Genomic DNA, 18725 nt, shown 5'->3' with positions numbered 1-18725 from the left:
AAACAAAAGGTTTGATCTGCGTGATCTGTCGTCCGAATCATCCAGTCTGTTTTCAATGCTGGCAATTTGCACAGCATTTTGTTCGGAGAGTTCTTGTATGTGGTTCATCTGATCTTTAACAGCTATCATTGATGAACAGTCAGCTTCAATTTTGGCCAGTCTGTTTTTGATTTCCTGAAATGTTTCGTCATTCTGGGAAAGTTTAAGGCGAATAGATTTTATTTCTCTAAGAAGTGAGGCTTGTCCGGACCGAATTTCGTTTAGTGCTTCAAGTATTTCGGTGGAAGATTGGGTATCACCGGAACGAGTGTTGGGACCAGGATTTTGCTCAACGTCGCCAGCGAGGATTAGTAACTGCTTGATAACATAGTAGCAATCAAAGGCAATCTGGATGCAGCACAGTGGGCTCGGCAGCACCAGTAAGCCAGCATAGCGCGTGCGTCGCGCGAATAAAGTATATTTTGCATTTACCTGCAAGACGAACAAGCGTCGCAGGTGAGTTGCAGTGGCCATAGCTGTGGTGCTGTCGAGCCCAATGAAGGCGGTGTTGGGTGACGACTTGTTTATAAAGCGGTCAGGTGGCGAGGAGGTTGATTGTTGCCGATTGACTATCGTCGATGAGAATGCATGTGGCGATAATCGCGGGGCATAATCCTGCGGCGGCGCTGGCAGGCAGTGGGGCAGCGGTGCTGTTGACGTGCGCGTGGTTGGTGGGATGCTGTGCGGCAGGACGGGCTCAGGGCCGCGATGTGCTGGCGGCCAGGCTGGCATCCGTGTGACCACCCGGGCATCACTCGTGGACCAGCTGCCACATCGCAGGAGGCAGACGGAAACCTGCAAGACGAACAAGCGTCGCAGGTGAGTTGCAGTGGCCATAGCTGTGGTGCTGTCGAGCCCAATCAGTGACAGTCGAGCATGGCAGTGGAATTTCGTACACGACAGCGCAGGCGCAATCTACCAATCTCGACCTATGCGAAACCTGGCATTTAAACGGGTTACTCTTCTTCAGCTTTTCCTCGCGGTTCCTAATAGTGCAGCAGAGCCCGCCCAACTTATGCGGCGCCGAAAAACATTAACTTCGCATCGCCTAACTAATACAACTAATAAAAAGTTAGTTGCGAGTCAGAGTTCGTCTGTTGTGCTTCTCTTCTGGTGTGTTTCGTCTCTTCGCACTGTTCCACCCACTATGCAATTGTACCAACTCGCCCAACTGTCCATCCTACCTCAAAGAATTTTTATGCCATATCCACGATGTCTGAACTCCACACACCATCTAGCCGTGGCTTAGTTGCAGGTTATATGCTATTCGCTCCTTCAACGTCGTGAACACTGTGTTGTGATAGGTGAAGTAATTAGACACACATCCCAAACCCGCAATCATTGACTTCGTTTTAAAGACAAATATTTATAAACATGTTTTACTGGTGGCTACCATGTCAGAGGGAGTTACTAGATATCACAACTCCTATATAAAAAGCGGCCACAGCTCTAATTGAGTCCGGCGCATTAAACAGCGTAGTGGCGACAAATGACAATTTTTGTACTCCAGTCGCAACTCGACAAATAATACTACGGAGCCAGCTGACCAATCTGTCAGCATCTGCTAGTGCGAGCACTGAGGTATTGCAGTACAGACTGAAGCTAAATAGGGTGTTGGTATACGGACGTCCCGACATATCATGGAATTTTCGCTAGTGGCCCCTCTAATGCTAGCTCACTATAAGAAAGAAACTATGCATTGGGTAAAGGAGGAATTACCAATGGCGGTCCGGTCTCGGATGTGTCCGTCAACAAGTTAGTAACTTGCATATCCGGCTTGCATCAATAATAAAATTACTCAGGATGTTTTGCCTTCAACAGCATATCATGGTAAAAAATACTTTTATAGGTTAGTACAGGTGCAACCCTTCAGGATAGGCATGTAGCCTGCAGCCTACTGCAGGCATCTAAATGAAACGTCGCAACAAGACTTGCAATGAACTACATTTCCTTGAAATGTTTAATGTAATTATTGGTTTTACTTTAGAGAACGTTCTCGACCATTCAATTATTATATTTAGTAATCGATTACGAGTAATTCTTTGCATTTTTTTTCTCAAACAAATTGTAATCATTGGTATAACGTTGAGAAACAAGCACGGTGACCATGACTGGTCATGGTGCTCACCGTGGACCGTGCACGTGGTCACTGCACTCCATCGAGCGACAACAGTCGAGCAGCCAAGAAGCCGCGCGAGCAATGACATCTGCATATACAAGCCCGAGTGGACTACATTTGGCTATCCCCGTACTCCGCTCTTGGCTTTTTTTTTTTTTTTTTTTCATAACGCCACAGTGGAATTATGTGCTTTGTAAGCTTGGGCTTCGCCCCCTCAGAGCGCGAAAAGCAGCGAATCGCGGCGTTTTGTGTTAATTAGCTCGAGGTGGTACGCAAACTCTTCGTGTCTGTTAAAGCAGCGCGCTTTCCTCCGGCGCGTACATCGCGATGTCCTTCAGAGTCGGCGCAGATGTGCGCACGGAAACGCGGAAAAAATGCCTTGAAAAAACCTCGAGAAACAACCGCGGGAAAATCGGGTGCTAATGCATACTCACTGGAACAACCTTTTATTGCAATATACATGCCCGTTACCCATCCCGGAAGGTATACGTGCGGCACATGGCGCATCGGAAGCATCGACTTTCTATAGGGTTGTTGTACGATTGCTTTTTTTTTTTTTTTTTTTTTTGCCTTTTGCACTGATGTGGGTGGCCAGTCCGCCCAAACCAGAAAATGGACTCCCGGCCACACTGCCGTCCGCGCAAAACTGGCTCAACTTGAACTTTCAGGCCGGTGTGTGTGGCCCGCATGACGACTGGATTACATATATTGACTCATTTAAAGTGACATATCAGGCCCCTCTTCCTCGATCTCGCAAGGGCAAATGTGTCCGCCCGCATTGCCAAGTGATAAGCGGGGCCTAGATGGTGCCCCTCGAAACGAAAACTATTGACCGCACTTGCTAATACTATAGTGTTGCTGATACTGCAAACGTCGCTACACGCAGCAGCAACGAGCGATTCCTTTGAAGTTGCGTTCTCTGATCATTTGTGCCGCTGAATTAACAGAGTGGTCTTCAAACAGACGGAAGTGGGTGCAGTCATTGTGTCGCAAGGGATTCTTTGTAGCTGTTTATGACCATCGCAAGTGTATTTAATACCCACGGCGAGCAACAGCTGCTCACTGCAAATATCCTGAGCATGCATGAGCTCCACATCCCAGTGACAAGTACCCATTCATGTGTTGTGAGTGTTTAGGACCAGAAAAAGTGCTTGTTCGCCAAGCACTTATTATTCCTTATTACCTAATACTGAAAGGAACTGGTGCTTTGCAGCTAAGTCGCAAGCGTTCCGCAGGTTGCAGTGCTAGCGACCGAAACGAGCCCACGACGTTGTTTTCGCGACGTTTTGATCGTGGTTCGAGTGTGTACTATGCTTGAAAACCTCCAGACGCGCGCCATAGTCTACGAAAGCAATGTGTGCTGTTGTTGCCTGCTGCGTCAATAGAAGCGTCGCCGCCATTCCCCGGTTTGCTGCATATTGCGTTGTAGATGAGTGCTCGGGTTACCTGCGGCGCCGGAGGCATTGTGCAACTGATTTTCTTTCTATTTCTAGTAAAAAACAAAAACAAAAAAGCATGGCAGGAGCTTACACTTCTTAAAAGAGGCAACTCATTTACAGTTTTTTTTTTCTTTTTTAATCGATATTTATTTACAGTTGTGCGTTCTAATGTGCAAAGTGATGCAAAACCAAAATTGCAGGTATAGATCATTGCCCGTAAAAAAAAAATGCTTGACTAAGAACAAATGAATATTTGCAAGAAACGATTGTGATTAAGGTATGTTCAGTGCGCAGTAAAGTCAATATTAGACAAATAATTAGACAAATGGCATGTAATGTAGGCTTTAGACGACAATAATGCTCCGTTACCGAGTTTTACCCCTTACATCGGCATGCGATCCCGTACTTGCTTAGCCCACAAACATAATATCGCCAAACTGCTGTTAATTCGGCTTTACGGTATCGAGCAGGTGCTCAGCTGTGGTTTCTTACTGCGCTGAACCAATTTGTGGAATTCTCAATGTCATCATAAACGGATGTCATTGACGCATGTTTACATAGGTGCGTACCCTTTCGGTGCTTTCGCTTGCCTGCGACAACCTGCGATGATTACGCTTACTTTCCTGCCGAGTGATAGCGATGGCATATGCGGACGTTGTTTTCCGGCAGTTAAAGATGTATTCCACATTTTCTTAGTCCTCCTTGCCTTTGTCACATGCCTAAGTTTGCTCAAACATCGATGCGTATTTGCATCTTCCGCGATGACCATCTAGATTTCCTGGAACATATAAAAGTTCACAATTGTTTTGTGCATGTGTTCACGACTCACGACAGAACCCTATCTATGTACGTGGTCTAACCGTAACAACTCAGATTACCTTAGTTTTTTAAAACTTGTTACGCGTTATTGCACAATAGTTGACTCCGCAATGCTAATATTGACCCATTCTGAAAGACCAGTATCGATGCAATCTTTGACCTGTCCACGATGAGGTCGCCTTTCACTTTAATCCATTATTTTATTGTTGGTACTGAATTTTCTGCTTGCATTCGCAGATTCCTGATTTGCACCTGTGCCAAAGGATAACTTACTAATGCAGCAAGCAATATATAAGGTTTTCAGAAAATGGTCATAATCTAAATGGACAGTGTAATTCATTTTGTGCATTGAGCAACTTTCTGCAGGAAGAGAGGTGCCGAAGGCTTGAGTGGGGGCTCACTGCTTATTATTTCAACAACAGAAAGGGAACTGTATTTTCAACCTGAAAGTGTCAGCGGAAGGACACAGTGTTCATCGCAGTTCATGGTTAAGCAAACAGCTTGTGTGATCAATGCAATAAACAGTATGATGGTAATTCCATAGTGTAACGTTAATATGATCCGGTCAATATTTGACCTTCCTACATGCAAAGCTTATTTGGCTAGCGCACCGTGGAGCATGGACCGCCAAAAAATAAAAAAAAAAACCTCTGGAACAGTCTGGAGCTGGCCCGGAGGCTAAGATCGACCGCGCCCGCACCCCCGCGCACCGATCCGGCCCCCTCTTCTCCTTGTGACCTGGATGGAAGTGCTTACACAAAGCTCTAAAAAATTCAAGGGGACCCTGGGAGAGGGGTGCAACGTCGTGCGAACAGCGAAGGCTACTAAGGAACTTCAGAGGATGCAATCCCCCAGCGCCTCACGCATTTCTCGAATTTTCGGGCATGACTAAGTGAGCGTTGTATTGTAACAGGCGGTCCTGGGTCAGGCTTTTTCTGAGGAAGTAGGCAGGCCCCGGATCAAGAAGCTGTGATGCTAGAACTGTGAGCTGGAGAGTTGTGTAATGTTCCAGCTTGCATAATAGCTGCGCAAAGCAAGATTTGGTAACTGGAAGTCAAGTAGCCTCGTGGTCTCATAAATACCCGTTTGCGTTTTGTATAAATTTAATTTTCCTCTGGTTTCCTTCTGTCATCGTCCTTCATCTTCGTGTCTACTACCACGTGCTACTATTCTTCATCAGCTGAATCTATGTGAACTGCGAAAGAATGAGGTGAAGAGGAAAAGAATCTGACCTTTAATCTATATACTCATGTCCCAACAGCCTTAAAAGCCCTATGCACTCTATAGCAGCATCTCGTTACCTAAGTTAAAATTTGTTCACTTTGCTGTGCATAATTATGAAAAGAAAATTGACGATTTCAACGCTGCTGAACCGATTGTGGAGCGAAAACTGACTGCTGGCGACCTAGCGTTGCACCGAACTCAACCAGCGTTCCGTTGAACGCATCAAAGTTCACCGGCGTTCTGAACAGAGTACCCGGACTCGAACCCGACCGCCGGGGGCTGCGTTTCGATGGAGGCAAAACGGAGAGGCATCCGTGGGCTGTGCGATGTCTGCTCACGTTAAAGATCCCTAGGTGGTCGAAATTACTCCGTAGCTCTCCACTATGGTAGGGTGGCTAGAAGGAGAGGTGTGATGAACGCGGCGCGCTTTCCACAGAGAGGGATGGCCCTCCGAGCGTGACAGCCGCTGAGGCCAAATGGAGCGCTGTAGTCTGGGTCCCGTCAGCATTCCGGGGGAGACTTGAACACGTCCATGGAACGCCACGCGATAGGAGCCGTGGTGTACCGTCCAAACACACTTGCCGGAGAAAGTGGGACAGATACTGCACCTTTCCTTTCCTGAAAACTAATTATAATTATATGCAGCACTGCAACGAACGCCAATAAGAGGTAAACGATGAGAAGCAAATGATAGAAGAGGAAGGGTATGCTTTCGCCATTCGCCTCTTAAGAGACATCGCGGAGGAGTCGGCGGTGGCCTCGGCGCGCCAGCTGTGCACCATGTGACGTCACTCCCTCCTGGTGCATGCGCAGCTGGCAAGGCGGCGGCGGCACCTCTGAGTCACCCGCGCAGCGCAGGAGTCGGCGGCGGCTCCAACGCGGCTCTTCAGCTGTGCTCCGTGGGACATTACTCGCTCCTCGCGCATTCGCAGTTGAGGCTCTCCGGGGCACCGCGAAATCGCTCAAACCTAGCGTAGTGTTGCTTCCGCAATAAAAATCATGAGAGGTGCTTAGAGTTGACTTGATAGTGTGTGCGTGTTTTTCCCAAATGTTTGGCTATTCCTGGTATGATGCCATTTCACGGCAACGGCATTCTTTCGGCGGAACGAGTTGTATAAGCTATCGCATAAAGTTAGATGGGATTTTACTCTATTTAAACCGATTAAGATGTGCGGATACACTGGTTAGCATAGTTTGACATGGTTTTGCTTAGCGGATTGGCATTGAGTTTGGCGAAGTGTTAAACGCGTTTAGTTGGTAATTGGCTTTAGAGAAAAGGAAAGGCGTACTATCTGTCTCACTTCTCGGTAAACAGGCATACAGTTGGAGGGAGAGACGTATGTCGTTGGTTCGAATCCGTGTCGAACACTAGCCTCCAACTTGACTAGCAGATGGATGTAAATGTGAAGCGGGATGGCATGACATCACCCTGAATGCTCCACAAAGAATGGTTTCGTCACAAGTTTGATACGAAGTCACGTGCGTACTTTTCCTACCCGTTTGGGACAAGGTCAAGGCGACGCCTTTTCTGCGCAACGAGCTGTATAACCTATCACGTAAAATACCGAAGTCATAAGGTTCCAAAGGGCTCTTTATTCATTGCCCAGACAGCAAGCTTCCGTGTTAATACATTGAAAATTTCATCTCCAGGGAATTCTTCACAATATTAGTCGCTCATGTTCACATCAGCAGGTGTTTATTAACGAGACATGAGGGTAGGCATGAAATTATTTCGTTTGTAGTCATGACAATAAGACAAATAGCCAGACTGTGCTTTATTTAACGGTGAGAATCGGGAAGTAAATCTGTGTGTAGAGAATATCGAAGCTGACTACAATAATGCGCTGTATGGTACTAAAGTTTTTTTTTCTTTTTAGCTAGGAAATAGCTCGACCTAATTTCAACGTTTTAATGGACCTCGTTGCAAAATAAGCTCTGTGCAGCTGGTAAAAAATCTATCTAAGGAACAAGGACAGTGCGAAAGACAAACCCACTGTACAGAGCAACAATTCTATAGTCGGATTTCCCTCAAAGTGGGCTCTTCAGCTAATTCAGCCGAAGTTAATCCCATTTCGCGGACGCACCTACTACTTATTTGCCTACTATACTCACATTGGGTTTCATTCTTAGGAGATTAACCACGGCGTCTTTAGACCTGGTCGACGCTTTGGTCTGGAGGGTCTCCCTTGAAGAGCGTTCACCGTTGTATTCTTCACTTGCATGTTACTATACTTTATCTCCTCCTTCCTTGAAGCACTACCAAATCAGTGATGAATGCAGAGGCGATGTTGTGGCGCTGTAGAGTGCAATGCCCGTATAATTTAATCATATGAGAATAGGGGCTGACATGCTGTAAAGCGCGTATTCGCGAAATGCAATTTAAATTCGAACCTTTACGTAAACTCTAGTTACAAAGGCTATTTTCCGAGTTTAGAGATCGCGACTATTTCATATGCTGAAACCACGTTGCCAAGATTTGGCCCGCTTCGAAACAAGCTGTCTCGCTTTGGAGTCTATTCGTCGTTGTTACTAGGTTTTCGGTATGTTTATTGGAGATAAACGGCGCATCGGGCGCTCGTTTGGCCTCATCTCACCTTAAACAACATCCACTAGCGTTAAATTTCCTTTATTTCTTATTTCCGGTGATGACTTTGCCTCTCACAGGTCTGACGAAAAAATTCGCCTCGTTCACGAAAATGGTTTCAGTTTGAAATACCAGGTGAAGCCACGAGGCGAACGTTGCCACCGCAGCTTACTAAACGCGCGGATGTGACACACAGCCTAACCGATCGCTTCAAACGCTATTATAAATCTTTTAAATGTTCTCTCAAGGTTCGGTACGTTGCTAACGTGCATTTATACTCTTTTGCAACCAGTTGGGTACCCATCACTGGTGGCAAGGAAAGAGAAGGTGAAAACAGAAGCAGCGAAGACGCCTGGAAATTATAGACGCGCTAACTCACAACGTAGTACCTTATGGCACAAGGCTGCTCTCGTTGCACAACGACAGCTCCGGCAATCGAGAGTGCCCTGCACGACTCAAGGCTCGCCGATAGGTGTGTAACCACTACAACACAAAGCAAAGCGCGTGATTTATAGATGCGCCTGAGACATTCACAGAACAGACGGTCCACCGTGAAGCCATGGTCGAACGGTATGGCACCGTACATTTGAAAGATGGGAAATGGAAACTCACTCACTTTTCTTATACCAAAACTTTGCAGGCGGCACACTTTGACCAAGCTAGTAAATAATATAAAATTCTAGGGGCTTAGAACAGCGCCAAGGAGTGGAAAGCGTGAAAAAAAAAACTGTACTTCAATCCGGCAAGTGTGAGGCCGAGCTTCAGATCAGCTGTGGAGGAGCGTTGCCCGAGCCTCATACGAGAGTTAACACGACGCCAACTCTCTGCGCAGCTGACGTCTCCAGCGCAAACGGCCCGCGGCTTTCTTTGCTTGAACATGTCGGCGTCCGGGCATGCATAAGAATTTGGCGACAACTCTCCGAGTAAAAACAAACACGTCAGCTGTATACTGTCAGCCTTATTTGTAAGCACGTAAACTGTGTTTTAGAACACCATGTTTTACAGAAGCACTACTGCATTAGCATTGAAAGAGACATATGTGTGCAGCTTATACCACAAGGGTGACATGCGGGACATCGTTATACTTGCCAACGACCCGTCGACAGAAAGGCTCATGGCCGAGAACTCGCATTGCCCCGTGGAAACAGACAACAAAGAAAACGGAAAAAAAGGTGGCTCTTTTTTATTTTTTATTCCAAGACTTGCCATGTGTCATAGAATGGGGCAGACTAATGTCTTCAAGAAACCGGAGCAAGCTCTTAATGTTGTCCATTAGCTACAAGTGCAGGTCTTCCTCCCTTCTAGGCGATAGTCCAAACTCTTGTAGTCGTCTTGTTCTTACTGGCTGCATCCCTGGGAATGTCTATACAAGGTGGCGAAGATCCACCTCGGCGGCCGTCCTTGGACACCTGTGGCGTGAGCATAGGTTTGGCTCTACACCGTCCTTATGAAGAAGGGGAAGAAGTGACATATGGAGAAAGGGATGAAACAGAGTCGAATTGCGGATGCTAAATACGATGAACGTGAATCATGTACTCTTGACATGCACTTGACTAATTCCCGGCGCAAACATTTTCAAATGACAAAGAAGGTTGAAAGCGCGTTTTTTAGAAGATAATAGATTTAGCACACCGCGATCCGCTATCGTGATCCGCCTCCGCGCGTTCCACTGCGCATGCCCAGATCACTTTGATGCCGATAGATTGCGCCGCATATTGGATGTCGGCCCGGTTTGATGTATGCAGACGATATTGTGCTGCTAGCTCAGAGTCTGGAAGAATTGCAAACTCTAGTTAAGCATTGCGGAGACGAAGGAGACGCTCTAGGCTTCAGTTTCAGCGCAGTTAAGTCGGGTCTGATGATTTTCAACGGCTCAACTGATCAGGGTCTTAAAATACAAGGCCATGAAATACCTAGAGTAGCAGAATATAAATATCTGGGGGTATGGGTAAACGAAGGATTGGCATACATTGGAAAGCATGAGCAATCACGTAAGGCCAAAGGGCGAAGTAATGCCGGGATAATGAAGCATAAGGCATTGTGGGGATACAATAGGTATGAGGTTTTGAGGGGTATTTGGAAAGGAATTATGGCGCCCGGACTTACTTTCGGAAATGCGGTTTTGTGCCTAAAATCGGAGGTACAGTCGACATTAGAAATAAATCAGAGATCCGTTGGAAGATTAGCACTAGGTGCCCACGGCAAAACTACAAATGAGGCAGTACAGGGAGATATGGGCTGGGCATCTTTCGAAGTACGGGAAGCTCAGAGTAAAATATTATATGAGGAACGCCTGAGGAAATTGGACAGTAACAGATGGGCAGCTAAAGTACTTAAATACCTGTACTTAGAAAGCGTGGACTCACAATGGAGTAAAATAACTAGGAAACTAACTAGTAAGTATGCTAGTCACAAGGACGGAGAAATAAAGAGCATTAAGCAACAGGTGAAAAACACAGAAGTTAAAAATTGGATAAATTCGATGGAAAAGAAACAGTGTGGAATTATACCGCAAGTGGAAAAAGCAGATCAGGAAGGAAGATTTCTTTGATAACTCAAGAGGCAGTGCCTTACTTTTTGAAGCTAGATCAGGGTGCCTTAGGACACTCAGCTACAAAAAGAAATTTAACAATGGAGATGAAACAATTGACCATATTATACTCGAATGTGATGGTATCCATCCGGAAGTTGATGCAGGCGCAATCACTGTTCCTGAAGCTCTGCGGTTTAAGGATACCAGTGGCTGGGTGAATAAACCGGCGGTGGAAACTAGCAAAAAACGACTGGAAGATTGGTGGCTTAAAAGCAGAGAAGTGACATAATGTTAGCAATGTAGGAACAAAAATTTAATAAATAGAATGATGGTTTAGTTAACCATTCTAAATCAATAATTAGGATATATGGAGAAAAATGAGCATGATAGCTACTGCTACCACTCCGTTTCAAAAGGGACGCTCCTATATTCCATCATGTAATGCCATTATGGCTATGCGCAAAAAAGACAACACAAAAAACTGTGGCAATGACAGGACGAGCGCAAACTAACAACTAGTTTATTCAGAAGTTTAACCTCTAAATATAAAACATGTAAGTGCATGCGCAGCGGAAAAAACCACAACATGCCTGATAAACGCGAACCACCGTCATACCCTACAAAACAGAATTCAACAAGGCAGACTCGCTTTTGTATAAGGCGATAGACGTATCACTGACACAATTGTGCGCTTTGTTTATCAAAAACGACTCAAATATTTCGCGCGCCACTGCGTTTCTGCCACGGCCAAGTATGTTAATCTCATTTAGTCGCGGCCAGCACTTGCAATTTAAAAGTTAAGTTAAATTGGTTCACAGGAAGGGAAAGGCGCAGTAACTGTCACACTTGCTCTGTGGACACCCGAACCGCGCCGTAAGGGAAGGGAGGAAGGTGGGAATGAAAGTGGAAAGAGAGAAAGAGGAGCCGTAGTGGAGGGCTGCGGAGTAATTTCGACCACCTGGGGATCTTTAACGTGCGCTGACATCGCACAGCACACGGACGCCACTTCGTTTCGCCTCCATCGAAACGCAGCCGCCGCGGTCGGGTTCGAACCCGGGAACTCCGGCACAGTAGTCGGGCGTCTTACCACTATGTTCGGTTAAATTTGTAGTACATTCCTTATCCCCTAACGTGTGCACATGCTCCCCTGCTCGATCATTAACGCATCTCCCTGTTTGGCCAATGTAGGCCTTTCCACATGTTAGTGGAATTTCATAAACAATGCCTTTAGCGCATTTTACATAGGGCTTACCATGCTTCCTTGTGCAAATGCCCGGCCTACTTCTCTCTTTCGCCGTGAGCGAGCAGAGTCGGCCTAGCTTAACAGGTGCAGAAAACACCACAGGCACACCAAACCTGTTGGCCACCTTCTTCAAGTTGTGTGCCACTTTATGCACGTAAGGTACAACTACTGGTTTTCTACCCTCCTTTGGGGCCCTTTTGCGCACTTTTCCTTTCATTTTCTGCAGGAAAGTTTCACTCACTGCCGTCAAGGTCGTGCAGGGGTAGCCCGCATTGTCCAAACGGGACACTTGTGCCAAGAAACTATCGCCCATTTTGTGCGGACATGACCTCATGAGGGCAGACTCAAGACACATAGCAGCAACATCTCTTTTGACCGTCTTCGACTGTGCAGACCCGTACGGCATAAGATCTTTTGCAACTCTGAGATGATACATCCAACACAAATGCTTATCTGAAAAAATAATTTTCATGTCCAAAAACTGCAGACTGTTATGATCTGGTACCTCATGCGTAAAAGTTAGACCTCTACCGTGTAGTTTAAAAGCTTCTAAAATCTCATTCGTCACATCAAGGTAGTCAATGTTATCTTGTTATTTTAGAAGAATTAAAAAGTCATCCACATATCTAAAAACATTTAAAACCATAGTGCTGTCAAGGACATTTGTCAGGGTACGGTCAATAAAAGACAGAAAAATGTTACACAGTACCGGGGCAACACACGAACCTATACATATACCGCGAGTACCGGGGCAACACACGAACCTATACATATACCGCGACGTTGCAGGTAGAACCCATTGTCAAATGTAATGAACGTGCTATTAAGATAAAATTCAAGTAGAGTTATAAAATTATCTACCGTCATCCCTGTTGCGTTTTGAAAGGGAACATCCCCGTTCTCTTCCACACAAAATCTAACAGCTTCAAGTAGTTCAGCATGAGGTATGGAATAAAAGAGGTCCTGGACATCTACAGAAAACATGAATCCAACATTCTGGCTTTTCTCTAAATAGCCACTAACATCCTGTGAATTTCTAGTAGTAAATGGGTCAAACACATCTAGCTGCTGTAAATGTTTCTGCAGAAACAAACTGACCTGGTTCTGCCATAAGCCTTTCTCGCTCACAACTGTCCTAAAGGGCACATCCACTTTATGTGTCTTTGCCAAGAAAAATACCTGCAACGAGTTGCCGACACATTTGTTTATACCTTTCGCTATCTGCACCAGACCTAAATCATTGCACAACTTCACAGCCTTACTTTTAACTCTAGTTACACTCCTTTTAACTGACCTAAAGTTTTTGCTGATTGCCTGGTCTGCCTTTTCTTTAAACACACCTTCAGGTATAATGACAAATCCACCATCTTTATCAGCCTGCAATAAACGCAAGTCGTTATCTCTAAAAAATTTCTCATTATCTCTAAATCGCGTTTATCAGGCATGTTGTGGCTTTTTCCGCTGCGCATGCGCTTATATGTTTTATATTTAGAGGTTAAACTTCTGAATAAACTAGTTGTTAGTTTGCGGTCGTCCTGTCGTTGCCACTGTTTTTTGTGTTGTCTTTTTTGCGCATAGCCATAATGGCATTACATGATTCAAGCCAACTAGCCCGACAACAACTCTTGTTGAGGTTCATTACTATATTCCATCCTTCCATCCATCCGGCACGCAGACCTGCCGCATTGAAACCAATCAGCTTGTACGCCCCCCACGAGCAGTAGAGGGTCACAGTGGCGGATCGCGGATCACGGTATGCTAAATTTCTCTATTTACATGCGTTCGTTTGTGAAACAAATACCGCATCAATTTGCAATCTTCTCAGTGAGCTTGCATGGCGTGCAGCTTTCGTGGTCATCTAATGGCGCTGTTTTTCTTTTCGCATCATCAATTGCAGCCAGCAGCTCAGGCATAGAAAAGGGACTCGCAATTCCATCTGCGCCGGCAGCAGATCGTCCCTTACAAAAATGAGCATTGACAAAGAGTTGACAGACTGTGGAAAACTTGTGGAGTCAACAGCTTCCACACAGGTTGTTGACTGTGGTCAACAAGTGTAAACGAAATGGATATTTACCTTTAGTCAACAGCGTAGTTGCTGACTAACATTCGTGTAAGGTATGTTAACCATGTTTTGACCTAAGAAAGTAAATATAGTTGTTGACTGACATGTATGTAAATTTTGTTAACTATGGGTTGACTGGCTGAAGCATATACGGATGATCTTCAAAAATTCTCAGGGAGACCTTAGTTCATAGCTTGACTCCGTTAGCATTTTTTCTTGCTAGTGATTTTTCTCTTTCTTCCTTTAGTGCTTTCTGTCTGCTGATTAGTCTGCTTCCATTTATATTTCATTTTACCCTCCTGGCACGAAAAATAAAAAACGCGTGGCAAATGATAACAGATGTTTGGGTTTTCTCTCATTTTACTTACGCAAAAAAATAATAGAATCAGTTTCAATTCGATAGCCTGTTAACAAGTAAATTATCATTTATTCTGCTGAGAAAAAAATTGAGGTCCTGAGAAGACAGCTCTATATACTCATGCATACGCCGTCTAGCGCCGCGTAGCGGAGAAATTGTGATCACGTGATTGACATATACGATGCATGGTTTCCGATAGTTCTCATCACGACAAATCGTTTGGTACCACTCCCTTTTGTTTACGGCTGCCCGTTACAGAGTTATGTCCCGCTTAGTGAACGTCCCAAATCAAAATCGGATTCGTTTGAGGGGTTTCAGCGGTCGAGGATTCGGTCACTGATTTGATATGTTTACGTTTTAATTAGTAATTCGAAGTATTCAATGAGTAGGTTTTATTTAAATGTAATTTAATTTGTATACCACGAACCATAGGGTTATGCTTTCAAACCAAATTCGTTATACAATTGTTCCGCGTAATGTGGTTCGTGTGGTAGGAGTCAAGCTCCTGATCGAGGGAACGTGTCCACTGACGGTTGATACCTGTCGCCTAACGCCTAACGCGTCACGCGACACTTCCGGGTGTAAATCCCCCTTCCCATTTGACAACGGCAGTAATCCAGTAGTTGCTGGTATATTGGTGTGGCGGTGCAGTGCGTGGTTGTCTGACTCTGCAAAGAGACCTTTGTGGCTATGTTCAAGTAATGTCACACTATTCCAATAAATGATCTGGTCAGACATTTTTTAAAAATAACTGGTCAGACCTGCCTCACATAAATTCAATCATTTACATATGCGTCACTTGTTTAGTACTGTACAATAGCTGACGTAGGATGCTTTTACAGCAAGGTTACATTTTGTGTGCAGTCAACAACTATGATACAACTCACAACATCAACACACTCAGTCAACAACTTGAATGTTAATCGCAGAATTAGCGCTGTGTTGACAACCTGTGCTAAGTCAACAACTTCAATATAATAGAGGGTTTACAAATGTAAGTCTGGCAACCGTGAGCGGCACGCTGATCCCGCGCTGGCAGCCATATTTTGTTCGCTCCATCCGCTCGTTTTAAATCGCTTCGTGTCCGTCCGTAAGCGCCCGCCGTTCTGTCCACGCTTTGCACGTTGTAACCTAGTTTGCTGTGCTTGGACCTCTTTTCTGTCCCTGGTGGTGTCTGTTAGCGACGCATATTTTGACAGCCGAGGCGTAGCAGGGCCCACCGGCCGCGCTGCCGAGCGGTTACAAACTGCTCTACGAGTCGTGCATGGGCCCCTCGTCGATCCGCGCAGCGTCGTCCCTATCCAGGTACAGTATCCAGAGTTTTGTAATGTGCCGGATTTTTTTTTGTCTGTGTTCCTTTGCTATTTCCTTGAACGACTATGCGAGATGATCGCGAGTTTGTTTGTTTGGTTTGCGCTCATCCCACTGGTAGATACTTGTTGGTGAAAAGAGCGAGAATGCAATTTATTTTGAAGTGAAAGAATCGTACGTAATTTGACGTAAGTTGGAATGGCGCTAGCATTTTCCTGCCTATGCCGTCGACGCAGTAGTTGGCTGACCCTAAGCATTGGTGTATAAAAATATAAAACATTAAATAAAATAAAGAAGCAAATGGTAGAAATATAAAATAAATAAAAGCTAAAAATTTAAAACGTGAACAAAGAAAACATCGTGTGTGTGTGTGTGAAAGAGACGCTATCGCGTCATACCCTTAACGGCGGAGCTCAAGTGTCCCCCTAATTTTTATAACAGTATTATATAATATAAATCTGACTTTATGAACACAGCCAGTTGCACCATGCACAGACACTTCGCAGTAATGTGAGTTGACTTTTCAAATTTATTTTTGTTTCAGCCGAGTTCTTCCTCCAAGTTCCTCGAAGCTTCCCATGACAGCGCTTTCATATGAGGTTAAGGCTTCAAATGTCTACTATCTAACAGAGGGAATAAACAAGATATCGGCATATTTACAAAATCAACTGAATTTCAGATGGCTGTGAATTAGCGAACCATCGCGTGGCTCGACAAAACACACAAAAGTGAAGTGCACGCTTCGTTATTTTATCGGCCACGCTGGCAGGTATGAAGGCACAGAATGCAAACCTGAGCTGCGCGCTCTGGACGCGGACCGAACTTCGCATGCATTATCACGTGATAACATCTTTCGAAACGGGCTGGACATGAGCATATTACAACGCACTAGTGGGATGTCATCTTTTCCTGCTTTACTAGACGCCGCGGGTTTGGCAGCGGCTTTTGCAGCATGAAACACGCACCTCGGGCACACTAGACAGCCGTATTGCTCTCTACACCAAGCACTAATATTTCGTACAACTGTGAAAAGTAGTTTCGGTAATCATCCCCTTGTATTAAATCAAATACACAATGGTAAATGACCCCTACGTACAAAAGGTTTCAAAGAACGTATTTGAAATATAGCGTTCATTATGCATTTATTTCTCCTTCTCCCGTGTCCTCCATCGAATCATAAGCTTATTCTTCAAGTTAATAAGGCTCCATAGCACGCAAAACAACCTTGCTGTTTTAGGTGATAGCACGTTTTGTGAGCTAGCTCCCAGCCAGAGGGACGTGAATTGTATAATGCTTTACATGATGCAAGTGACACTTGTAAAGCCAATAAGGATTGCAAACGAGCGGTCGCATGCACGCGTATACATTGTTTCGTGCCCGTCTACGACGGTGCACTTGCCGCAGAAAGGTAAGCAGCAACATGCTGGCATCATTCCGAATAGAGCTTGGGGCAAGCAACGACTGCTGTGATGTTAAAAAATGAAACAATCGCTTGTGATCATTCCAATGCACCTTGCGGTGCAAGCATGGGTTCCACAAAGGCGCATGTTGACAGCGTACTCGATGGGAGGAGCGGGCGGACTGAACAAAATATGGCCGCCGCGCCCAGTTTGCCTCTTTCACTGGACGGCGCTAACTTTTGTAAAGCCTCTATTTGTCAGTCAACAACATCAGTACACCCAGTCAACAACTCGGAGTGCCACAATTTTATAGGTGTGGACTGGATATCAACAACATTTGTGTGTCCTTTTTGTGAGACATTTATTGATTGACTTTACGTAAGTAAACAAACAACCCCCTTTCCTGGATCACTGCCTTGTTGTGGCGGAGGGGCTTGCGAAACTCGATGAAGTCGTGAGCTCTGCTGTGTAGGGCCACCCAAGATAGACAGGTCACGGCAGAGTTCTGACACAATGTGATTCACTGGAGAAGGTAAGGGCAAAACACTCCAGTATTTCCTGCCAAGAAAACCCATTGGCCAGTCACATTAGCATTAATTATATGGCGCCGGAAGATGAGCCCCCCAGGTTGGAAGGCGTCCCACATGTTACTGGGGATGAACAAAGGGCGATTCCTAGTAGCTCCAGGACGAATGAAGCGGCTGGACTAAAGCCAAAAAGACGCTCAGTTGCGGATGTATCGGGAAGCGACCGGAAAGTACGATGTTGCAAGGAGATATATCGCAAAGCAACATGGAATGTAAGATCTATCACGCAAGGTAAACTGGATGTCGTCAAGCGAGAAATAGACAGATTGAACATTGATATCCTGGGTATCAGCGAGCTCAAGTGGACCGGAATGGGAGAATTTAACAGCCGCGACCATTATGTCTTTTATTGTGGGCCCGAATCCAAGAGAAGGAATGGGGTCGCTCTCATAGTAAACAGAAGAATGGGCAAAGCAGTGCTAGGGTAACACCCCGAAAACGACCGAATGATTTCACTTCGGATCCAAGGTCACCATTTCAACATAACAGTTATCCAAGTCTATGCACCGACCACTGCTGCTGAAGAAGCTGACGTTGAGAGATTTTATGCGGACCTACAATGCCTTTTAGACTGCACCCCATCATCAGACGTCGTTTTTCTCATAGGAGACTGGAATGCTAAGGTCGGGAGTGAAGAAATATCCGGAATTATAGGCAAGTTCGGTCTTGGCGAGTCAAATGAAGCTGGGCAGAGGCTAGTAGAGTTTTGTCAAGAAAACAACCTGACCATAGCGAATACTCATTTTCAACAGCACAAGAGGCGCCTGTACACATGGACTTCACCGGACGGTCTGTACAGGAATCATATCGATTATATTCTTTGCCGGCAGAGATGGAGAAGCGCTATACAAGCAGTAAAAACATGGCCTGGGGCCGATTGTGGCACCGATCATCAGCTTCTTGTTGCCAAAATTAAGCTTCGATTGAGGAAAACGCAGAAAACTAGAAGGCCTTTCAGGTATGATCTGGATCAGATTCCATTAGAATATGCTGTGGAAGTGAGGAAT

At 45.3% G+C, this 18725-nt stretch overlaps 1 protein-coding gene across 1 annotated transcript; it reads left to right on the top strand.

Annotated features, from left to right (window-relative positions):
• Window positions 1-584: 584 nt before the first annotated feature.
• LOC146204739 (uncharacterized) lies at window positions 585-12431 on the top strand. The gene is made up of 3 exons (XM_084605037.1): window positions 585-858; window positions 9272-9396; window positions 12394-12431. Exons 1-3 carry the CDS (start codon window positions 716-718, stop codon window positions 12429-12431), a joined length of 306 nt encoding a protein of 101 aa, XP_084461163.1. The 5' UTR covers window positions 585-715.
• Window positions 12432-18725: the final 6294 nt, after the last annotated feature.

Source organism: Amblyomma maculatum, chromosome 1 (assembly GCF_055883805.1).
Source record: "Amblyomma maculatum isolate TAMU_Amacu chromosome 1, ASM5588380v1, whole genome shotgun sequence".
Taxonomy (NCBI): domain Eukaryota; kingdom Metazoa; phylum Arthropoda; class Arachnida; order Ixodida; family Ixodidae; genus Amblyomma; species Amblyomma maculatum.
Note: the sequence above shows the minus strand (reverse complement) of the source record. Positions and strands in the feature narration are given on the sequence as shown.

Coding starts and splice junctions, on each gene's coding strand:
- LOC146204739 (XM_084605037.1), top strand. CDS start 716: ATGCTGTGCGGCAGGACGGGCTCAGGGCCGCGATGTGCTGGCGGCCAG. Junction 859..9,271: donor AAGACGAACAAGCGTCGCAG/GTGAGTTGCAGT, acceptor ATATGTGTGCAG/CTTATACCACAAGGGTGACA. Junction 9,397..12,393: donor CAAAGAAAACGGAAAAAAAG/GTGGCTCTTTTT, acceptor TCGACTGTGCAG/ACCCGTACGGCATAAGATCT.